Source organism: Schistocerca gregaria, chromosome 1 (assembly GCF_023897955.1).
Source record: "Schistocerca gregaria isolate iqSchGreg1 chromosome 1, iqSchGreg1.2, whole genome shotgun sequence".
Lineage (NCBI taxonomy): Eukaryota > Metazoa > Arthropoda > Insecta > Orthoptera > Acrididae > Schistocerca > Schistocerca gregaria.
The window spans coordinates 980,421,922-980,447,719 of record NC_064920.1 but is presented as its reverse complement, the minus strand read 5'-3'; the positions used below and the strand labels follow the sequence as shown (position 1 = coordinate 980,447,719).

Sequence of the window (25,798 nt, the reverse complement as noted above, 5' to 3'; positions counted from 1 at the left end):
ATAAAACAGATGTATTTTAGTATCATTTTCAACACATCGTGCAATTTCTTATACAGTTTTATTCAGTAATAGAAAATGCTGTTTTGAGATTTTTTTGTTTTTCCTTGGTAATTGTAGGTCCAAACTGGCTCTTATTCTATGATTATGGATAAAACTATTTGTGTAATACTTAGTAATGTTTTCACAGATAATACACTACAGACAAGTAGATATACTCACTTTTTGCAGTAAGGACACCCAGTTTTTTTTACCATTTCTTTAGAGTGAGCATGACTACTACTTACAGTTATTATTCTTACTGTCCTCTTGTCCAATTTAAAAACTGTGTCTATGTTTTGTGCCTTTGACCCCCAGAATGGAATTCCATAGTTAAGAATTGCGTGTACTTAGGAACAGTATGTCACTACAAGATTGAACTGTTACAGACTAATAATGGAACCCTGGTAGCGAAACATACTGATGACAATAAGCACTGACCAGTTTTCGTCCAAAGTGCTGCATGAGTTCATTCATGTGTTCGGAAGGGGAGACCGACAAGTGTTTGCCACCTTTCGGCCAGTTGGTGATGACAGAATTGAGGTGCCCATCCAGTAGTTTTTCTCAAAAGTTTTTTCAGAAACTATCCAGCAAAAATTTTCATTTTTGTGTTATCTTATTTCTATACATTTTAGGTTCATGGTGATGTGCTCACCATTTCTATAATGGTTATAGTTATTGTGATATTTATGTGGAAGTAAGACACTGCGTGAAATTCGGAAAAGTTTGCAATGGAAAATAGAGGTCACTATGATTTTGCATTTGGTGCGTATTACATAATATGTTGCATTGTATGAAATTTAGCTAACATACTGAATTTTACTTTAGACTTGGATAAACATGTCTGTCATCAATCTGGATAAAATTGATCTGATGCAGCATACACTTTTTCGATCACGCTGCGTCAGCAATAAAGACAGAGTGAAACATCACAATGTTCCTAATATTAACAAATCTAGTAGCCCGCCTCTGAATTGCTTTAATGTGTTCTTGTAATCTGATGTGTTGCAGATCCCAAACACTAAGGCAATACTCAAGAATGAGTCACATTACCATTCTATATGCCGTCTCCTTATAGATGAACTACACTTTCTCAAAATTGTCCCTACTACCAACCTAATGTGCTCATTTTATTTGATATTGCTTTGCACTGTTATGCCTGAATATTTAATCAACATGATTGTGTCAAGCTGCTCCCTACTTATACTGTATTCAAATGTTACAGGATCATTTCTCCTACTCATCCACATTAACTTACATTTTTCTACATATAGAGTAAGCTGCCATTCATCACACAACTAGAAATATTACCTAAGTCCTCTTGTATACTCCTACAGTCACTCAATGATGACACTTTCCCGCACACCACAGCATTACCATCAAACATCCATAAATTGCTCCTTACCCTGTCCATCAAGTCAGTTATTTGTATAGAGAATAAAAATGGTCCTATCAGACTTCGATGGGACACTTTTGATGATACTCTTGTCTGATGAATACTCACCGTTGAGGACAATGTCCTGGGTTCTGTTACTTAAAAAGTCTTCAAGACACGCACATATCTGAGAATCTAACCTATATGCTTGGTCCATCATGAACAGTCTGCAGTTGGGCATTGTGTTAAGCATCTATGAATGTGGAGTCTGCCTGTTGCACTCCATACATAGTTTGTAGGATATCATGTGAGAAAAAGGCAAGCAGAGTTTTCCGTGAGTGATGCTTTCCTGGTGATCCTCTCAATTCACCGCATGATGGACTAGTTACCACAGTGGGCTCTTCGAAGAGCCAACTGGCATTTGTATACTTCTGCTGTCACATTCACCCCTTTTTTCATCAGAGTGCAACAACTAGATTGTGGGAGACATCTTTGACACAGTCATCTGTGTCACTGCAGCTACTACTCATCTTTCTACAGGGACACTTCGCTGCCGGCCAATCTCATGGTGGACAAAAGACATTGCAACAGCTATTCAGAATTGTTGTACATCCCTATGTCATCTCGAGCAGTATCCTTCACATGTCGTCCCCCTCACTTTTAAGTAACTCCATGCTAAGCCTTACTATCTTATTAAGTGCAGTAGGGAGCAATATTGGGAGCACTATTTTTCCTACTCAGGAATTTATGCCTCTTCCTCCCAGGTGTGGGACAAGTTCCCTGCTATTCTCGGCCACCAAAGATCAACAGCTATTCCGTATCTCACCCTTCATGGTTGTCTATGTACTTATGCATTGGTTCTTACTGAACACCTGATGATCCATTTTGTGACAGCATTGACATCATCTTCTTACTTGGCTACCTTTCTGATGCAGAAACAAGTTGAAGACATCCTCCTATAGTTCAGCTGCCAACAAGACAAATTATATAATGAAAATTTCAATGACAGAGAACACCTTCATGCTGTTGCTTCAACTCACAGTATGGCGCCAGGCTCAGATTCAATTCATAAATAGATGATCCAACATCTAAATGTTACTCAAAGGTTATGTCTATGCAGAGTCTTCAACAATATTTAACTTGAAGTACTCATCCCTTTACAATGGCAAAATAGTATCATTGTCACAGTCCTTAAGACAGGCAAATTACTATGTCTTTTGACAGCTACTGACTGATTAGTCTCACCTACAAGATCCACAAACTACTTGAAAGGATGGTTACCTACAGATTGTGCTGGGTTCTTGACTCTTGGGCCCTTTTGTACCCGTACCAGTATGGCTTATGGGAGGGATGATCTACAACAAAATGTAGATGAGTAGCAAAAAGATCCTGTAATGTTCAAATACAGCATTAATAGTGAGCTGCTTGACACAGCTGCATCAATTAAATATCTAGGCTTAATGTTGCAAAGTGGTACAAAATGGAACAAGTGTATGAAGATTGTAGTTGGGAATCCGAATAACCGACTCAGGTTTATTGGGAGAATTTTAGGAAATCGTATCTCATTTATAAAAGAAACAGCTTATAAAACACGAGTGTGACTGATACTTGAGCACTGCTTGAGTTTGTATGGTCCCCACCAACTCAGGTTAAAGGAACACATCGAAGCACTCTAGAGGTGTGGTGCTTGATTTGATACTGGTATGTTCAGTCTGCGTGCAAGTGTTATGGTGATGCTTTGTGAACTCAAATGGGAGTTGCTGGGAAAAGTTAAGTACAATTACAGGATGTATAATTGGAGGATCAGACATGGTTTTTTTTTGGGGGGGGGGGGGGTGCTCGTAAATAATCGGTAGAACAGTGCACATTAATTTCAGCAGAACTGGTATGCTTTCACACTTGGTATACCTTTTACATGATAGGAAAAAATCTCTAACTAGACGGTGGCAGTAGATGATGAGTGACTGTATAGGACTGGTCTTGCATGTGGGTCATCCATAGGAGAATTGCTCATGGTGGAGATTGGAAACAGGATTGACATAGGGATGTTATGTTTGTTGAATTGGTGATAGTATACTATTTTAGATGGGAGTATGGTTTTGAGTTGGAGATTCCTTACATCAGAACAAATGAATATTAGTTGAAGTGCTGGAAAAAAGGATAGGTTGATTCTTTGATATCCTAACTAACCTTCCGCAAACACAGACCATTCATTATTGAATCAAGAAGAGCAGAGGTATTTGTAGGTGGCTGGAAGATTTCTTTAATATAGTGTTTTTTGTAGGATTGTGTCTAATTTAGGTGAAATGTTGCCCATATATGGGAGGAACGTCCTGGATTTGATCAGCTACTTCTCCCGATTACCGTATGAATGGTCAACTAAATTTACTCATTGTTAGAGCTGTATTAACCTGATGTGGAGAATATCTGTTGTCAGTGAACACAGATATCCAGCTCCTTTGCAAAGCTTCCTTTATTAGGGACAACAAATGCCTGCTGCACCAGTATTTGAAGGATGCCCATAGTTTGTGAAGAGTGGTGGCAGTGAGACACCTGCAAATAAAGGTCTGTGTGTGTTGGCTTATGGTACTTGTAATATCCCAATGACCCATTATTTTTCCGACTGACTAAGACATATAGAAATGGTAGATCACCACCTTTCTCCACTTCCTTAGTAAACTGAATATTCCCTGGATGGAATTTAGATATTGTAAAAATTATAACAATTCTTCTTCACTGTGGAGAGGACATACAAGTTAGTAGAACTCAAACCAAAAGTCTTCAGATGGTATGTAGATGATACTATTGTGGTGTGGTACCACAGTGAACAAGAGGTGTTACAGTATTCTCTACATCAGGTTAGGACAGCTTTAATGAGGAGTAAAAATGATCACTCACAAGATATAGAAGACAAGGAGCTATTCAAATCCAAGATGTTTCTCTCAGATGTGGACAGAATCCTAAAGAAGCATTATGTTAAAGTAATCTTCAGGCCATCTATAAATAGCTGTACTCTTCAAGGCTCTGTAAAGAATGATCTGGATTTGTTTTTTGGACCACCCGTTTCAATACTAGTGATCTTCGAAATTGGACCAATTTTACATATTCATGAAAAATTTTCATTTTAACCTTTGTTTTTTTGGTAATATCGTTGAAACTAACCCATCTATCAATAATGTCATTCATAAAAAAGATAGGGTGAGATAAATTCTGCATTCTATGAAACCAAAAGTGAGTTTATTGGACCACCCATTTGTGTACAGCTCCTCATTAAAGTTGGACCATTTCTCATCATCAGTGAAGACAATTTCAAATTTAGTTCTTCAGTTATTCTTATGTACACTCTTTTAAATACAGAACTGTAGCAACCCATTGTCTTGTATTTATTTTATATAGTAATAGAATAAAATATTAAAATTCTGTAAAACTTGAAAAATAATATTAAAAAAAGTTTTCATATATCCAGGGCTAAGAACTGAGACCTCGTATCTGACAGATATGCTCTAAATAAAAAAATCAAAGCAATCAGTTTTTATTAAAAAGTTATGTTTTTGTAGCTCCCCTGTAAAATTTGTCTTTTGTCAGATATGTGGTCTCCGTTCTTAACCCTTGATATGATATAGTAATACCCATTCAACTGATATGAAGGAGGCACGAAGAGAGAGACGCTCCTTGAAATTAAGTAGTGGTTATTATATTTCGTAATTACAAAATATTACATAAATGTATGAGATGGAAAAGGTAAAAGTAGGTATGTACACAAATTTCAAATGAGTTGACATTTGACTGTCATTGCACCACCAGCTCCTCAAAGCCTGTAATTTCAGAGTCTGACACTCCATCACTCAGCTCTTCAAAGTCAGTAATTTTCGTCACCCCGTATATACAGTCCAGGTCTTCATCAACATCTGGTTCATCAGTTTCATCTGGTTGGATTGAGTTAGTGCATGAGTTCTCCTTGCAGTTGACACAAATTAATGAGCACTTAATACCAGCCTTCCGACACCAACAACTACCTGCACAGTCCTCATTGTATTTGCAGGAAATTGCTGAGAGAAGAGTCTGTGGAGCTGGTTCTTTGAGGTAGGAACGGGGCCAAGACCAAACTCTGAAGCCTGCCATCCCCAAGGAGCGGATCCATCTGGTGTCCTATTCACATTTGTACTTGTAAGCAGGTCATCAAGCAATTCTGGCGAGCTGCTGCCAACATTGGTGGTAGGGATGCTAGGGTGAATCTGGATTTCACAATCACTTTGGAAAACAGGTCGAATCGCACTTTGTCTAAAGTGTCTCCTGCCTTACCTCCATAGAGGGTTGTTAAAAATCAGAGGTCAGCTTCGACAATAGCTTCAGCTTAAGTGTCATGCTCTAAGAAAGGTTTGATATCCTCCAGAAGACATCTATTTTTGACCTGTAGATTGACCACCTTCTTCTTGGCCTGACCGAAGAGTGCTGAAGTTGTCACATCCACTTATGGTATGGAGAAATATGAGTGCCCTTCTGATGTTGTTTGCCAGTTTTGAAACTGCTGGAACCAAATACTTTTGATGAGGTCTTTCCTCTTCCAGGTTTCAAGAAATATATATTTGCTGATGGTGTGGCTAGGGCATTGAGCATGATGAGAAGGTCCGTATCCTAATCAACAACCACAACCTTCTCATGTTCCTGTGATACATCAAGTACTGTGGCAACAATTAGATGGTCTGCATCTTCATTAGCTTGCTTTACTGAGAAGCCTTCATCTTCAAGCCTCAAAATAAGCAAGCTAATGAGACGTGCTTTATTTCTTTCATTGGAAAGGAATTGCTCCTGAGTCATAGTCACCATCATTAACTTGGTAGAGATGACCTCAGGAGTAGTGTGTCTTTTGCTTCGGCGGAGGTGCTCAGCATATTTGATGCTCTTGGTGGGCAGGTCTACTGGGTAGCCATCGAACATCACACTTGTCGCACATCCACTGTAGTGTCATTTTAAATATTCAATGTATTTGGTTAGCATTAACTGGAATGTTTCACCATTCTTCCATATAACCCGGTGGAGAAGAAATCCACCATCAATGACAAATGCTGCTTCTTCCAGGTTTACATCATTCAGTGGTGGGAACAAGTCATATAACACTAACTTGAGGGTCTTCCTCATTCCAGATGCATCGAAAGAGAAAGAGGTGCCAGCTCATATTGGAAGAATTCTTTAAGCTGTTCGTCAGATTTTTTGAGAAGTGCTATTCGGTCGAATGTGGTTTCTGGGTTCACTGGTACATCCTCCGCATGAATGGTCACTAGAGAGCAATAAACTGTCACCTATTGGACAGATGCAGGATGCTGCCGCCTGGTAACTGCACACTCACATTATGCACAATATTCTAGTAGAGCAAAAGCTCCTCTTCCAAATGGTGCATTTTAAATTAAAATCAGAGGTGACCTATATAAATATATTTGCCTCCAAATTTAGTCAAATGTAGGGATCTGATTTTTTGAAGGTAACTTTCTGGGTGATTACCTTAGGAATTACAAAAATACACTTTTGTCATTATTACACTGGCTTGCCAGGCAGAACATATATACAAAGGCAGAATAACAAGGTGTAAAAAGGCTTTGCTGTTTAATAAGGGATTGCCAAAGTTGACCTTAAATTTCTTGCCATGGAATTTACCCCTGACTTTGAACAGTTTTTAATTTTTTTTTCAATCTTTACTCATGATGATGTTATTTTTGAGTTCTCTGCATAAAACTGATCTAGAGACCTAGATTTGTAAATGTGAAGTACCTTACATGCATAGTGATGAAAGTACAAACTTAGCTGTACAGAAACGGGTGGTCCGTTTCACTTTTGGTCTCATCAAACACAGAATTTATTCCTCTATATCATTTGTATGAACGAAATTATTGATAGATGGGTTAGTTTCAACGATATTACCAAGAAACAGAGGTTAAAACAAAATTTTTTCATGAACGTGTAAAATGGTCCAATGTTGAAGAGAACTAGTATGGAAACGGAAGGTCCAAAAAATATGTGGATAGTCTCATTCAATGCAGAATTTTATGCCCTACAATTTTTAATTCCATTGTGTTTTCGATATTGTGAGTCATTTATGAGATATAATCACAAAACCAAAAAAATACCCCTTTTTCGGGTACATTTTTGACCCCTGTCCCTCACCACTTTTCCACAACTCTGCCGAGGGGGAGGGGGGAATCTAGGATAGTCATATTGGGCCACAAATGAAGCCATTAAAACAATAAAACCTTTTGTAGCAATTATTTCCGATTTGTCTAATTTTTGGGTTTACCCCTACTGGACTGTCTGTCATCTGGCTGCAAGCCTGAAATCTGATGGAATAGACATATCACATGTTGAGCTTCTTTTAAGTACGTTGCTGTTATGAAAATTTACAACTCGTCTTGTTTTTCATGAAAATCTCATATGATGTATTATGGCAAGGTATTTGTCTGACTAACCATACAGTATTGTTTCAAATTCTGCTACAAAAACGTGAAACTTTTGAAGATGAACAGTGTTGAAGTTTAGTAGAAATAACACATACCTGTATATATGGTTACTGAAGATGTCAGTACGTTTACAGTACATGAAACATTTAAGCTCTTTTTATCTATGTGTGTCGGTTTTATCCTCGTAGATGATATGTACAAAGGACAGTGTAAGTCTCATTTAATTTGTGGTTGCTCTGCTTGAGGGAGGTGGAGCCATTACTACATTTCCCCCTGACCCCTCCTCATCTCTCAATCTTTCTCATTCCATATGTGGGATGATCTTCCCTTCCTTCTCTTTCAAAACTGAAAATGCATGTGCCGCATTGATGGCCATTTACCTATACTGTTTTTAGTGGTGAGAGGACCTGTGTGAGTGGGAAGGGTGAGACTTTTGTTTTGGCTTCCATAAGACATTCTTATTATCAAGGGCGTACCCAGGATCTGAACTGGGGGGGTGGGGCAGGTCATACTAGTCTCAGGAAACAAGGACTCAAGACAACATACAGCACTTCTTATTAAATAAAACAGTAAAACAGTGAAAAACTGCTTTTAATAAACATTTTAAGTACAAGAATGCACTTGTACAATCTGAGATAACATACAGCACTTCTTATTAAATAAAACAGTAAACTAGTGAAAAACAGCGAATATCTTCTAGAGTGGGGCAGCTGCCCCCCCCCCCCCCCCCCCCCCTGCCGTTCCCCCTCCGGCCCCTTGCTGGGTATGCCCGTGCTTATTATGACAGCTATCAAATGTGTAACTGAAGTGTCAATAATTTATACCTCATGTTGCTTTATTTATGTGATATATACAGTCCGGTCGCCTAGCTGGTTGGTTTTATTATTTACAGTTGTAGCTGCTGTGGACCACTAGTTAAATTAGATTTTTTTAGTAAAATTTGTCATCTTATGAGCAGTCTTAAATAGCGAGTGGGATGGTGCAGTGGTTCAGACACTGGGCTCACACTTGGAAGGAGTCGGCATCCAGATTAAGATTTTCTGTGAACTGTTTAAAGCAAATGTAAGAACAAAAGGTTTTCCATGCCATGGTGTGGTGATACAGCAACCAGTATGCAGAATCTGGAGAAGAAAATGTTCTTCATTCCGATTTTGAATTACTGTTTATCCATTCATCAGTAACATGTGTTTCACCTAATTCAAGACATCTTCAAATTGGCGTACATTAAAATACAGTCAAATTAGAAAGGCTTGACACTACCTTGAGATTTGACAAAATTAGGAAAATTAAGAATTGGATAAATGTTAATACTATTGATAAAACATCTGCAAAATTAAATTACCCTCATCATGTGCATGAGAAATAGTTGAGGCAAACATTTGTGTTAAAAGCATAACATCCAATAACCTCAAATAAATGGAGTGAGTTAAAAAACCAAAAACTGCAGCCAGTCAGTTTCATTAAAAGATGCCTTATTAAGCAAAATGCATGTCATTCATGAATAAATAAACAGTGATTTTAACACTACAACCAAGACTGTTTCTTCTGCTCAAATGCTAGAATTTTCCTCTGAAAAGTGACATGCCCAAATTTGTTTTCCCTTTTTTTCTCATCCTGGTCTGTGTTCCATCATTCTTGAGTTTTCTATCGATAGGAATTATATCCTGATCTTCTTTTATTCCTGGTTGATGAGAAAATTGGGTGTTAGACTTACCTTTTCCAAGCAAAAGCTACTGCATTATGTCATAAATGTATTAAGCATCTCAACCTGGCTGTGTTCCTTCTCCACACATTACAGATATACGTTTTTGATCCTGTACAATGTCACAGCACAGTTGGCAACATTGTACAAGGCCTGTTTACTGAACTGTCCAGTTTCCTTGTTCATGACCTGACACTTGATATTGTATTTAAATATTGTTGTTATGCTGCCATTAGTATTTCAGCTGTGGCTGTGTTATGAGTTGCCTGTTTATGTTGGTGAAGACTCTTATAAAAATCAGACTGATACTTTTCCACTTGAATGGAATTATTTTTTATTGCGAAGCCCTATTCTGTGCTTTCCGTTGCTTTAATTTACATGGTCTTTTTTAAGTCTTTTGTGAAGTCTCTTATGTTCCATATTCTTCAGTACGTCTGTGCTGTGTACATACTTATGCAGTAACTAAGTATCATAGTGCTGAATAGGACTATTGTAAATTTTATATATCATGGATAAATGTGATTGCCTCTTTGTATACAGCACTGTTTTGTGTGTTTATCTGTTGTGTTGGCAAACAGTTATCTTCAATATCGGCCAATAGTGGAGAGTGTCAATCTTAAAATACATTTCTATGATGAAGTATATTGACATTGTGGTCTATTATCACATGCATATAGGAAACTTTCAGATAATTGCTGAAGGGAGTTGCTGCAGTTTTTCTGAGACATCTTTAGAAAATCTTCCTACATTAGTAGTGAAAAACATGTAATGGATATTTTTGCAAGTGCTATGACTTATAATGAATTAAGAATGGTCAAAGAAATTATTTTACAATTAGTGTTTAAGAAAAGAGATTTCTTCACTCTGTAATTTATTTCTATGTTTTTATTCCAGTTACACCACTGTTGGAGAATACTACTACATTTCACATTAACATGCAGGAGATAACTTGTTCATGCTGCTTACCAAATTTTGTATTATGGAAAACTGGTGTGGTAACCTGAATAATCAATTTCAGTATTTCCATTACTTATTTCACATCTTCTCATAAATAATTTAAATGGCTGAAGGAGGTGAGATAATAGAGGGTTTCCTGTGTCCGATATGTAAGGCAGATTTAGGATCTCCAAAAAGCCTTGAGACACATTTTCAAGAAGAGCACACAGAAGATCAAGATGTGATCAAATCAATTAAAGGTCTGTTAGGAAAAGCAAAGAAGAGAATCCTTAAGTTGGAAGATGAAGATCTACCTGCTGATTTTAGGACCACAGCACATTTACAAGATAGTTTTGAAGTGCTATTGTATGAACCTCAAGAAATAGGGGCATTCAGATCACACTCAGAATATTTTCGTATATTTAGGGGTTCTCGTTTGGAGAGATATGCTGCAGAAACAAATAAATTATTGATTCGACTGGATAAGTTGCTGCGAGATGTACCGGCGGATCCAGTGAAGAGGAAGTTGCATGAACAAGCTATAGTACCATGGATTGATGATCGAGATGTGAAACTTTGTCCTAGCTGTGCAAAAAGTTTTCATGTTGCTCGAAGGAAACATCATTGCCGTCTCTGTGGAGCTATTATGTGCAATGAGTGTTCTCATTTTCTTGAGCTTGGTGTTGCTAAGAAAATGACAGGTTCTGGATTTGGTCATGATCTTTCTTGTACTTCATTCAATGTAGACAAACAAAAGAATACAAACAGTGGGGCTTTGGAGCATTCCAGCTCTGTGGCCAGTCTCAGTTCTGTAAAGTCATTTATGGATAATATGACTGGTGAACAGAATTTACGCCTCTGTGTGCACTGCAAACAACTTTTGGAAGCCAGGGAGAAGCTGAAAGAAAATCGAAGCCAGAAACCAATAATAAGTCAGTTTTATGAACGCCTTGCATCATATATAAAAGAAGCCGATGAGATGGCTGAAGTGTATTTTAAAATGTGTGAATCTTTGCAGTGTGGGGAAACAGCACATACCCCAGAAGAGGCACATATTTTAAGGGGAAAGCTTTTGAAATTAGCTGAGAACATTGACTCCTTAAGTAAAAAGATCACAATTCTGGGCACAAAAGACGTTGAAAATCCCCCAAAAGGTAAAAGTTTGCAACTTCAGAATATGATAAGGGTTGCATCTGTAGCTTACCTGAAAGAGAAACTGCTTGGTTTGTCTTCTCCAACAGAAGGGCAACGTATAAATAATAGATAATGTGTTGAATATTTTATAGAAGGGAAGAACTAATATATGACCAAATTCTACATTCTGCATAGTTTGTAATTTGAAATTACTCTATGAATGTGGATTCATTACACCCATTCACGTAAGTGGCACTATGGAAATGTACTGTGATTTTCTTTTGCTACATCCATGTTTATTATGAAATGTGGAGTAATGAAAGAGAGAATAGTGAATACTTTGTTGTTGAAATATGTGTATTTTGGTGGTTAAAAGTTCATTTCCAGTACTGTTTCTGCTAAAAGTTTGAATCCGCAGTTATTTTAATATAGAAAAACAGTAGAAAAAATCAGTAATGTTTGGTGTTATTACTACTTATAGCGAAATATCAATGACAGCTAGAGTAATAGTCAAATATTATGGTTTTATAAATGTTGCACAATAGGGACAGACTTTTGTAAACAGTTTTAAGATGTGTAGAAAATGCGATTTATTATGGTAATTAATGTTGTAGCTATCAAGTGTCTAATGCAATTACAAATGATACATAATTGTTCTTGTATTTCCCTAATTATTATATGAGTACATCCTCTTCTATAAATTGTACATTACGATTTACATATTGTCATTTTATTCATTGGATTGTATCAGTTGCCATGATATTATTTTAGTCAGAATGTGTCCCCTGTGTTCATATCATTGCATGTAACATATGTTGTTATAATACATTTTGGTAACTAGGTCTGTAGTTCCTACAGAAATTATAAGAAAATATTATTTGTAGTGGAGGCAGGGGTAAGTCACTTACCTTAATACCTCAATGTGTCGTGAAAAATAATAGTTTCTGGTTATTATCACACTTGCTTAAAAACAGATGTGTTAGCATAAATATATGTACATGAGAAGCAGAAAATAGTAAATAACATGGGAAAACCATTCACTCAGACACAGAACACACAAATGTATGACCATATCACAACCAAAATAATGCGACAGATGGCAGCAGAAGGGGAAGCATAAACAATGCTTCATATCAATGGAACGATATGAAAAGTATTCTTAGGGACAACATGATCGGGAACAGATGAGAATAACAAAGTGTAAAAGAGAACAAAAGCTCCAAATATCAGTTTACGGTACCCATTAACTTACACTCACAACAATAATGTGATAAGGGAACTTTCTTATAATTTTTTTTTAACTGAATAGGAAAGAAAATGAGAACAAAGAAAATAAGGTCACAGGCATTACAAGGGGGTTAGCAAGAAGTAGTAATGGAAGTGAAACATAAAGTGAAATATTCTTAAGAAAATGAAAAGCACTGTTTATTATTTTTTCTTTTATCATTACTGGCATTTGCTACGAGCTGCAGCTGCTGTTGCATACATTCCATTTTTTCATACCTTTGCGTGTGGGCAGTAGCTTAATTGTCATTACCACTAACTAAACAGATACCTAAAGTTCTGTTGTTTGTGTTCTTAAGTGTGTGTGTGTGTGTGTGTGTGTGTGTGTGTGTATTAGAGTGACTTTTAATAGTGAAGGGAATAACAGTTTTGCATGTTTTGTTTCTCTTGTGTGTGAAACAACTGCTCTGTAATTTTCTAATTGCATGTAAGAAGAAAGCTTATTTCTGTTCTCAAAGTTAGTGTTTTTTGTATTTATTTAAATAAAGCAGATAAATTTGCATCAAAATTCTGTGTGTGTGTGTGTGTGTGTGTGTGTGTGTGTGTGTGTGTGTGTGTGTGTGTGGTTTTTTTCTGATAAAAAGCAGATTTTTCATGCATTGTAATACTGGTGAAACATATTGTACATTGCATGGTGTGTTAGTAACAAAAAGACAAAATATTCTTGGTGAACATTGTTTTGTAATAGTAAGCTTGCTTTCAAGGTGAGAATAACTGCTTATATACATCTTGTTTTAGTTTGCATAATAAGTGAATTATGTCAGAATGTTTTATAAAAAGATTCCTGTTGAAAATATTTTGTAAAATATTCACTTTGTCTTTAATTCTACTTATTTGTTAGAAACAGAGTAGTTACATTGATTGCTTAATCTTTCAAATGTTGGTGAAGTTTCTTTTCACTTAGCTTCCAACCAAGTGGGCACGAGAATGTCAATAGTCTGTGTTCAATTTAAAAAACATTGTCATATTTATTTGTGTTTAATAAAAGTATTTTGAAGATACTTTAGAAGACTGTATAGTACAATTCAGTTATTTTGTAATGTTTAATGTTAGTTCTCTCACAGTAGCCTGTGCCTTTATTTGTAATTTGGCATGTACCTGTAACAGGCACTGATTCATGTACTGGAATCAGGGAAATGGCTGAAGTATTTAACTTCATGATTGATCCAGATGAAGACATTTCTCTGCATGAAGCAGTCTTGAAAAGTGACTTCGAGAAAATGGTATTTCTGTTAAATGAAAAGCCTTCAAGACTAAATGAAACTATGGGTGCAGTAGGTGTAACACCTCTTCGTTGTGCAGCTGCAGGTGCGTGCTTATAAAATTGTAAACCACGAAATGATAATGAGACAAGTCATCAAAATATATTATTATATTCTTTCTTTCTAATTCAGTCAAAATATATGACTTTTTATCCTTTTTTGTAATATTAAAATTCCAACAGCTCTAAATGTGGAAGAAAGAATAAAATAAAATTTTAGCAGTGTACATATAACATACACAAAACAAAAGACTCACTAATTGAGAAAAGTAATATGTATCCCTTGAGTTGTGCGATAAAATTTAGTAATGTTATTTGGCATAAAAAGTAGTTGTATTTTTTAGCATCATAAAAGCTACAAGTTTGAAAAAAAAAAAATATATGTATGGAATCGTAATGACTGAAAACAGACATTTTCAGTCTATCTGTAACGTTTATCAGATAAATGGGAAAGTGACTGAAAATTTTGTCCCCACATAGCCATCTTTTATTTAATCAAAGAACTTACTTTTAATGAAAATTGATTAAGTGAGACCCATCCAGCTAGCCATGCGGGCTAACGTTCTGCTTCCCAAGCAGAAGGCATGCCAGTCCTCAGCACGAACCCGCTCAGCGGATTCGTGTCGAGGTCCGGTGTGCCGGTGAGCCTGTGGATGGGTTTTAAGGTCGTTTTCCATCTGTTTCAATGAATGTGGAATCGTTCCTCTTATTCCGCCTCAGTTACACTATATCGGTGATTGCTGCGTAAACGTTGTCTCCATGTATGTGTACACAATAATTACCATGCAGGCATTTGGGGTCACACACGTCTGGTATGAGACGTTCCTGGGAGAGAGAGAGGGGGGGGGGGGGGTTTCACTGGGTGCTGAACTGAACAATAACCCTGGGTTTGGTGTGGGGTGGAGATGGGGTGGGTGGACTGCTGTGGCCTGTTGTGAGGTTGTGAACCTGAGGGCTACGGCAGGTTGAAGCCTCTCTGTCAGTGCTAGGTCAACAGTTCAATACACAGTACACACAATTAAGCGTGACTGCAGTTTATTATGTACATGTGCTACCAGCAAATTCCATGGATTTTGCAATTTTGGGACTCTAAAATGCATAACTTAAGAGGTATGGACACTTTTTCAGTAGAAGAGTTGCGTTTCATAGTAACACAGATGAACAAGTGCTAATGAAGAAAGAAAGGAAGGAATATGTGGTTTAATGTCCCGTTGACATTAAGGTCATTAGAGATGGAGCACAAGACCAGATTGTATCAAGGATGGTGAAGGAAATTGGCTGTTCCCTTTCAAAGGAATCAACCCAGCATTGGTCTGGAGCGATTTAGGGAAATCATGGAAAATCTAAATCTGAATGGCCCGATGCATGTTTGAACCATTGTTCACCCTAACGTGAGTCCAGTGTACTAACCACTGCACCACATAGCTCTTAAGGTATGCACTTTAGAGCCTATATTTACTAGACTCTTTTGCTCTGAATGATAATTCCTGTCATATCCCTGAATACTGACCATTCCTACTAAGATGCCCTCCTTATCCACTGAGTGGGCGTATTGAACTGAAGCAGTTTCTTGGCTTCCCGTCTTATGATAACAAAATAATGTACTCAGACTACCAGTTCTCAGCCAGTAATAGCCATTCTGAGATCATTAAAAACAAAAGTGAAAAAGTAAATACTAGTGTGGAGAGAAGAGTAAAGTACATAAAAACAGGTAATTTAATAATATACCAGACTGTTATAATTAAACTGATGGTGTTCTGAGTGCTGCAGTGCAGGCTGTGTACATCACAGGAAGTTGAAACATTTGTAGATATGTCAATTAATCATGGTGCTCTTAGAGTATGCTGAAAAAAAAATAGTAGTTCCACATTCTACCACCAGGCGAAAATATGCTGCTATAATCAGTCAGGGTTGTAGCCTCTCCCCAATGTTATTCAATCTGTATATTGAGCAAGCAGTGAAGGAAACAAAAGAAAAATTCGGAGTAGGTATTAAAATCCATGGAGAAGAAATAAAAACTTTGAGGTTCGCCGATGACATTGTAATTCTGTCAGAGACAGCAAAGGACTTGGAAGAGCAGTTGAACGGTATGGATAGGGTCTTGAAAGGAGGATATAAGATGAACAACAACAAAAGCAAAACGAGGATAATGGAATGTAGTCAAATTAAGTCGGGTGATGCTGAGGGAATTAGATTAGGAAATGAGACACTTAAAGTAGTAAAGGAGTTTTGCTATTTGGGGAGCAAAATAACTGCTGATGGTCGAAGTAGAGAGGATATAAAATGTAGACTGGCAATGGCAAGGAAAGCATTTCTGAAGAAGAGAAATTTGTTAACATCGGGTATAGATTTAAGCGTCAGGAGGTCGTTTCTGAAAGTATTTGTATGGAGTGTAGCCATGTATGGAAGTGAAACATGGACGATAAATAGTTTGGACAAGAAGAGAATAGAAGCTTTCGAAATGTGGTGCTACAGAAGAACGCTGAAGATTAGATGGGTAGATCACATAACTAATGAGTAGGTATTGAATAGAATTGGGGAGAAGAGAAGTTTGTGGTACAACTTAACCAGAAGAAGGGATCGGTTGGTAGGACATGTTCTGAGGCATCAAGGGATCACCAATTTAGTATTGGAGGGCAGCGTGGAGGGTAAAAATTGTAGAGGGAGACCAAGAGATGAATACACTAAGCAGATTCAGAAGGATGTAGGTTGCAATAGGTACTGGGAGATGAAGAAGCATGCACAGGATAGAGTAGCATGGAGAGCTGCATCAAACCAGTCTCAGGACTGAAGACCACAACAACAATCAGTCAGAATGTGAAATGTTTCCTGTTTTGACATCAGTATGCTGTTTGCCACTTGGTGACACATGTTGATTTGTATTCTGAAGTGACAGTTGGCTGTAAAGGGTTAAGAAGTTTGAATTTTTCCGTATGAAGAACAATGGCTAGTGAGAAGAAAGAACACGCACTGCTGGTGAAGTTGTTTTACCAGAACAGGAGCAACAGCAGGGCTGCATTGTGGGAGTATCGATGGCAGAAACAGTTGCAAAGAGTGCCTGCATCAATAAATAGGCTAAAAAGTATAATGAAGAAATGTGTGATTTAAGTGGTGCAGCAGGGAGAAGGTGGCACCCCATTCCCATGACAGACGTTGAAGAGTTGCTGTATCTGTAGCTGACTTTGCAACACTTGCCTCAAATTCTGCAGCCTGTGCTTGAGCTGTGTCATGAGAATTCTCTCTCCCCTGCTCAACACTTGTGTTTTGCAGGAACATCCACTGCACTTATTTATCTGTCTGTCTGGTGTGGTTTCACAAGCACCTTCATTCTTGGTCCATTTTTCTTCTGAGGGATGACACCTCACAGGCCTGTTAGGTGTAGAGTGACATCTGCATGTTATAAGGACCTCCTTGTGCAACACTTCCCTACAGCTGTGCAAGAACGCAAATGTGTCCACATCACTATTGTAATGCAAGAAGGGATGACACCACATGTCGCATGCCCTGTGAAAGATTTGCTTTGAGAAATCTTCTGTAATGACCACATCGCTAAGCAATCTCAAGATGCGAAGCCTTCCAGATCCCCCATCTAAACCCATGTAACTTCTGGTTGTAGGGCTACCTGAAAGATCATGTCAATCAGAATGACGTATCGCTCTCATTACGTCAGATATATTGTGAGCAACCGTCAACCTTGTTGTGTTATGGATGCGGCATGTTGTTGAGTCAGGAGACTGTATTGAACACTTGTTGTTGTGTGGGACCATATCCTAATAAATGTGCCTGAACCATCCATATCATGTGTTTGATCATTCCTCAATTTTTTGTGCATCCAGACCACATTCTGACTGCTTTCAGCACCAAATTTTCACTTGGTGGCAGAAAGTGGAACTATTATTTTTTTCAGCATACTTCATGAACACACCAATTTATGAACGTCCTCCAGTGGAGCCCATACTGCAGCACTTGGAATGACACCAGTTTAATTACAATCATACAGTATAAGCAAAACATAGAACTGAGTCAAAATAGCATCATTGTGAAGAATATGTAAGGTTAGCTTGGCATCCTCGTAAAATGTAATGGATACAGTGCAGATAAAACCACTGCATAATAGGAAGCATCATTTGAACAATATAGCTACACACAAAAGGTTGAGGTATAGTTGCAGCCAGTGACAGCTCATGCAAAATTTTACCAGTCTACTACCTTTTGACTTACAAGATTAGTAATCATAAGTAAATTGAACTGTCTAAATATATTTAAATTTTATAATTAATCTGTTAACATTGGTGAAGAATAAAATAAAGTGAAAAAGAAGAAAGTCGTAAGAACTGTACACGAATTGCCAAAGTACCAGTTCATGGCTACAGAACCGTTTTGTATAGCACTGCTCAAAAAATCCCTCATACTCTGTGTATAGAGAACTTAAGCTTTATTCACGTGTTTACATGTCCTGTTCCACAGACTCTTGGATTGCTGCTGCAGGTAAATTGCTGCCATATCTCACTGAATAAAAAAATTCAAATATTTATCATACATGCCTTTTTGCACACTGGCATTTTCAAAATATCATGTTTTGATATCTTGAACTGTCTATGAAACATGATGGTAGTTATGAGCACATGATTCTTGATGTGCAGGGAAGAAATGTGGATGCCTTGCATGAGCATCCAACAGATATAAAAACTAATGTAATGAAAAGTAAATGAGAAATCATTCTATTCTCAGCTTTTCTATAAAATTTTGATATATTACCTACAATTCATAACAAGCTGTGTGTGGACTAAATCGACCATAAGCAAAGTTCACGCAATGTGTTTTTGTCTCTGCAGACTCTTTAAAATTTCATGCAGTGTTTTACTTAACTGATGCAAGACAGTAGCTATGGTGAATAATGAAAAGAAATCCAGTCCTTTATTGAGTGGAGATATCAAGCTGTGAGATGTGCAAAAATCAATTTTTTTCACTGAATGATTTTCTTAAAATTGGATGATAAGTATTTCATAGTGGCCAGAATGCACAGGTAGCAGCATTGAGCAAGCAGTAACAGTGATGACAAAGTTGCTCTCACCATGGAATGTGGAGAGCACACATGTGGCAGTCAAAGGGCTAAATTTCATAATTAATAGTTTAACACCGAAAGAGGGAGGGGGGTGAGTTGGTAGCAGCGGGTTTCAAACCTGAGCTCGCAAACTGCCAGTCTATCCATTAGACCAGTCTGCCACTGCACGATTATGACAAGTGCTCACCTAAAATTCGTCACACACTATGCCTCCACAATACTTTTACACAGAGTTTTCAGCCTGGTTCTGTGAACAATGTAGTGCCCTCAGTGGCGGCAGGATTTACATCATTTTGGAGCATTGCAGTCGAAAACAGGCAGATGTGTCCCTTCTCTGAGTTGATTGCTGCTTGGTTAACTCATCATTTGAGCACTCGACACTGGCTTCTAGTTATCACAGAGAAATTGCCACAAAACATGTTTTCATTCATCTTAGTTGGATACCGGCATTCAATATGAAGAGAACTGGTGTAATTTTTGTTCAATTTCTGGCTCTCATTCATAAAGGAATGGCATAATTTAGTGCAATATTTACAGTGTGCTGTAGCGCATGATGACAGCTCGCCATTGGTTGCTGCACATATAACATACACATGACAATGGTTTCATTTATGTTTTCAATACTGTCATATGAACCTTTATGCAGTAATGTAGTTTCAGCATCATTCAGTTCAATATTTGTTACCTTAGCTAGCCTGTCATTAAATAGATGTTCCCTAATGTCTACTTTATTTGTTCCAGTATTAACATTCTGAAAATTGTATAATTTGCAAATTTCTTACAATGCCTGTTTTGAAATTTTCAATGTTACCTGTGGCCCTAATGGAAAATTCGTAGCTGATAAACTGAAATTGGGTACTAAAAAGCTTGTTGCTTACTTATGAATGTAAATTAAATGCTTAGGATATGTTTCTGGAAGGTGAGAACATTGCTACAAGTAGTGTGGTGAATATGTAATGTACCACTCGGGAGGATAATTTAAAAGGAAGGAATAGTAGTAGTGGTTATGACAAAAGAAGTAGCTAAGTGTTGTAGTGGCTGGAGATGCCAAATGTAGTGGTTGTGTGCCAGGAGGTGCCGTATTAAAACTCGGCAAGAACTTTCCAAATGATGTATTGTTTTTTAATATCATGCCCTCGTTCCTCTTGGTCTGCATCACAGGGCCACGCAATGCTGAGTAACCACTCCAGCGGCCCGTGTAATGCAATGCTGTGTTGAGCCAGTCTTGTACGCCAGCAGAGTTGGGTAGTTGTCAGGATGCTGCAGTTGACTCGGCAGTCTGTGTCCCTGACGACTCAGCTGTCTCCACCCTCGTTGTCTCCGCGCTGCTCCGAGGAGCCACCAAGTGGCCTGCTGACAACTGCAAGATGGTCCGCGCCTTGTTTTATCGCCGGCAAGGTTTGAGTTGCGGCGCCAACAAGTGCCCACAATCTGGCATCCAAATCTGCAGTCCTTGCCTCGGGATGTCTCTGGCATGTGTCAGGAGCTGAGACCACTGCCCACGGTAGTAAGCCGATGACTGGCCTACCGCTGGCTGGATGTGGGCCCCGTGTCAGCCTCAAGTGTCAAACCAACGACCCGCTGTGGACTGGGACGCTGGCACCTCATCTTTTGCTGCGTCTAGCCCGATGGTGTGATACATCCCGCTGTCCAGGAGAGCTGCCACACTTGAATGAATCTCGTTAGAAAATGGCACATATTTATACTCAGCTGTGTGCCTCTGTTTTACCAAAGTGCCGCTTTGCGTCAAATAGGCGTTACACTTAGGTTGGCCAGTGGCCCCCTTCTGCCTGTAACTTGCGCCATGAAAACTGCTATGTGTGCTCTCTCTGGCAGTTCTACACCCCTGTGGCCCCTATTTGCCTTCGCAACTACTTGTATGTGTAACTCACTGCAATCCGGTTCGCACCTGGCTATAACACACAAAACTGACTTTCCCAGCCTAAACGATGGTGCCGCTACATTATTCCCCTCTTCAGAAAGACCCAGTCTCTGGATCGACCCTTAACTGTCTCTTAACTTGTTTGGATTGGCACCTATGGCATATTTCCTTACTACTAGAAAACTTAAATGTGGTCTAGTGCCCTCTTATAACCATGACATGAAACAAAACCTAAAAATTCCTTACTGGACGACCACTGCTTGATCAACCCCTTACCTACATGCCTCACACCCTTGGTATCTAAGCCACTGGGACTTGGACTACCCTTGGTTCCCTTTAGGAATTAGCTCTCTGCCAGATCTTGCTGTTGCCTTTCCTTATACTGAGCTACATGTTGCACTAGCTGTTTGGCTGATATGCACCCCTCTTGCTCTAAAATGAACTGGTTTACAGATCTCAACAGACCTGGCCCCAGAGTTTGATTTAACAAGGTCAGAGTCTGCCTTGGCAAAACCTCTAAAGTGGCTTCTGGCCAGTACAGCTGTGGCTATGTAATTCAATTATGTGCCTCCTGAAATTGGTGGTGGCAGGGGGAAGGTTGGTCCTATTATGTTACACTTAGTTTCATTGATTAAAATTCCGCTCCCCTCAAGCTCTATACTTTTTCGCTTCTGCAAATACTCCCCGCTCAAAACAACTTGCTACTACTACTACTACTACTACTACTACTACTACTACTACCAAGTTCTTGTAGATGGATAAGATCCAATGCATCCCAACCCATTGCAAGCTCAATATTGGTTTCGAAATGTCCCTTGGACAGTCTATTCCTTTTCCCCTGGCTAAAAATAACTGCACCACCCACGTGTCCCATATTTGTAGCTTCACAGATTTTCCTCCAACATTCTCTATTTTTGATCCAAACTCAACACCGTGTTATGACTTCTGCACCACTCATTAGCATCAGACATAGTGGCTGCGCCACAGACTGAGACGGCGTGGAGTTTTACTATTATTTGTTGAACTTTCTTTACAATTTCTCCCTCGTCGTTGCTGCCCAGCCCTGTGGATCCTTCCGCCTAGCTGCTGCTGTGTAGATTCTCCACCAATGCGCACAACGCGCACCGCTAATCGCACTCGGGAGCCTCAGGCCACCAGTGTTCCACTGAAGCCAGGATGCCCTGTGATTGGGATGAACTCAGTGCCCCAGTATGGCATGCCCACAGAGCCGCATCACCATGAGGTCAGCTGCTGACGCCTGCTACACTGGTGGCTGGGAAGCCATCAGTCGCGATGTCTGTGAGGTCCCGTCATGGACGGACCACGCACCATGGGGCCGGGTTGCCGTGAAGTCTGGGTGTCAGTCCCCGGCGGCGCCTGTGACCAAGACTGCGCTGTGGCCGGTCCTGCTGGAAGTTCTCACTGTAGTTAGTCAGCCATGGTGCCGACCGAACTCGGGCCGACCTCCAGAGCTGAAGTTGACATCTGGCAGCGAACGGATGACTCCTGCGAGCTGGAACAGACTTACGGAATTGTCACCTACAAAGATTGAACATTTGGACTTGGACCATGTCCGTCCTCAGATCCGAGCTGCTTCCTAATGGCTTCTCTCTGTTGCTGCCTGTGCTCCACTATTTATATCTGGCAGGAGGACATTTTTTACCCTCGTTGGTAGCTTTTTGTTATTACTCCTGCAGTATATTGCAGCATAACTTAGCGTGCTGGCCTCACTTCCCCTTACTCAGCACTCTCCAGGCTTCGCTCGGTGCTTGGTCTGTGTGCGTCCTTGCGTCAGCCTGTGGGTAGACTGCTGCTGTCAGCAAGGCTATCTGTGCATGCTTACTTCGGTTGCTGGCATGCCTCTGTTTTGCCATTCTCCACTGCATGAAGCAACGCTTTCTACAATTGGCCACAACAACCAATTGTGTGATTACTTTCATCCTTAAATTTACATTTTATGAACTGGTGCAATAAACATGACTTTCCTGACCCAGCACAGTCAGTAACTAAAAATTTAAACAGGAAACCGTACGACTCAGACATCATTCGACACATATTTATTACGGCTTTTCCACAAAATTTACTCCGATGCATCTATTTCTCCAGAATTGTGGTTGGTTTCTCCTCCAAAAAAACACCACACATGTCAGATGCTACATGTCCCTTTTCAGTGACCTGAGGACAGGGATCACCATCACCCTTCCTCCCTCTTCAAAAGAACTACTGTCCCTAGCAGGCTATATTCGAAATACATATAAAATACAATGCCTAATTAACCTATGTAAACCCAATGATACATGACAAAAAAAACCTCTACAAATACTCTACTACTTGAATGAGATTTTCACTCTGCAATGGAGTGTGCACTGATATGAAACTTCCTGGCAGATCAAAACTTTGTGTCAGACCGAGACTCGGGACCTTTGCCTGTCATGGGCAAGTGCTCTACCATCTGAGCTATCCAAGCATGACTCACGACCCATCCTCACAGCTTTACTTCTGCCAGGACCTCGTCTCCTACCTTCCAAACTTTACAGAAGTTCTCCTGAGAACCTTGCAGAACTAGCACTCCTGAAAGAATGGATATTGCAGAGACATGGCTTAGCCACAGCCTGGGGGATGTTTCCAGAATGAGATTTTCACTCTGCAGCGGAGTGTGCACTGATATGAAACTTACATGCAGATTAAAACCGTGTACCGGATCGAGACTCGAACTCGGGACCTTTGCCTTTTGCGGGCAAGTGCTCTACCACTTGCCCGCAAAAGGCAAAGGTCCCGAGTTCGAGTCTCGGTCCGGCACACAATTTTAATCTGCCAGGAAGTTTCACTCTACTACTTTCTAGATCGCAAAGTATATGGAACTTCATGCTGTACTCTTTATCTTCTGGTTTTCTCTGTGCTTAGTATCTCTCTTCACTCTCTCTTTCTTCCCATTTCCTTCCTGTGACAGACCTGGAATCACATCAGGGCAACCCATAAATGGCCATAACCGCCCAGTGTGTACTATCGTCATTCTAGTTGGCAGCTGAAGCTTAACTTTAATGGGAGATGTGGTTTCAACAACTTGGTATGGCCCTTGATACCTCGTGAGGCACTTCTTCATTTTTCCTTTTTGCATATAGGGGCTGGACAGCATTACCCATTGCCCCACTCTATACTGCGGTAAATTTCCTTTCTGCTTTACTGTGTCTTCCTGCCTTTCCGAAGCCTTTGTATTCACCTTTTGTACCCATTTCCAAACATCCCGAATTGTTATAGTGAACTGACGTACATATTCACCGGTCCTTCCTTTTTGTAGCTTCACTAAATCAAACGGTGATGCATTTTTCACGCGTACACTACCTCATATGGAGACAAACTGGTATTTGTATGGACTTCTGCATTGTATGCACATAAAATATGCTACAAATACTTGTCCTGCTGATGGTGATGAGAATCCACATAAAAACTCAGCATCTTCGTGATTGTTCTGTGTACCCATTCTTTCCTTCCGTTTTCCTGTGTATGCAATGCACTCATCCTCAGATTCTTTATGTTAATCGATTTACACAGCTCCTTCAATAAATCCGACATGAAGGTGGTCCCTTGGTCAGTAATTATTGTCTCCGGTACACCAAACTTCAAAATCCAGTTGTTTACTAATGCTTAGGCGACCATTGCTGCCTGTTGATTTGGCATAGCCACCATCTCCACATATCTTGAAAAAATGATGTATTATTGTCAGGACAAATCTGTTTTTATGGTGTTCGCCTAAAAGGTCATAAGAAGTCCATCAACAACAAAGAAAATTGATACGTTACTTCTGGTAATCGTTGTAGCTTTATCTGTTTCCGGCTCAAATGTGCTCTCTGCGCACATGGTATGCAATTCTTGACATACCGATCCACATCTCCTTTCCTGCCTCTCCACCAATACCTCTCCGCCACTCTCCTATTCATCACTCTACACCCTCCATGGCCAGATAACACATGATCATGTCCTCAACTTCGGTGGCACTACTACCCTTGGCCCTAACTTCATTTCCCTGCACAGGAGACCGTCTTCGTTTCCCTGCATAGGAGACTGTTGTACATATTAAATTGTGGCTGTGTCCAATACAATTTACAATCGTTGTCTGCGTCCTGTAATTCTTGCTATACCGCTAGGTCATAACCTATGACCTCTACTTTCGCCACCTTCCTACTTAGTGCATCTGCATTACTGTGCTTTTTCCCGGGCTTGTGCACCACCTTCTACTTGAATTCCCTAAGCCTCACAGCCCATCTAGCGAGTCTAGTGGATGGATCCTTCAACCCGAACAACCACTTCAGTGCAGCATGATCTGTCACTACCCGAAATCTTCTCCCATATAAATAACATTTAAAATATGTAATTCCATAGATTACACTAAACATCTCCCTCTCTGTTGTTGAGTAATTCCTCTCTGCTGCATTCAGCTGCCTAGACACACAGGCTACAGGATGTTCTTTCCCATCAATTTCCTGACTAAGAACACATCCCAATGCTTGATTCGATGCATCGCATGTTAGTATAAACTCCTTTTCAAAATCTGGAAACACAAGAACTGGACTTTATGTTAACAGTTCTTTCAGTTTGTCAAAGGCTTTCTGACACTCTTCTGTCCACTCAAATTTCACACCCTTCCATAACAATTGCATCAACAGCTGTGCTAAA

General features: G+C 39.4%; 1 protein-coding gene across 6 annotated transcripts in view; it reads left to right on the top strand.

Annotated features, from left to right (window-relative positions):
- Positions 1-25,798, top strand: part of LOC126277513 (ankyrin repeat and SOCS box protein 1-like) — a 145,603-nt gene that overhangs the window by 9,291 nt on the left and 110,514 nt on the right. For 2 of the 6 annotated variants that reach the window (XM_049977368.1, XM_049977367.1), the window contains one exon: positions 14,024-14,224. In XM_049977368.1, the coding sequence (XP_049833325.1) occupies positions 14,053-14,224 (172 nt within the window). In that variant the 5' untranslated portion in view covers positions 14,024-14,052. Of the gene's footprint in view, positions 1-10,456; positions 14,225-25,798 lie in introns of those variants that run through there. The other 4 variants (XM_049977365.1, XM_049977366.1, XM_049977370.1 and 1 more) reach the window with 2 other exon arrangements.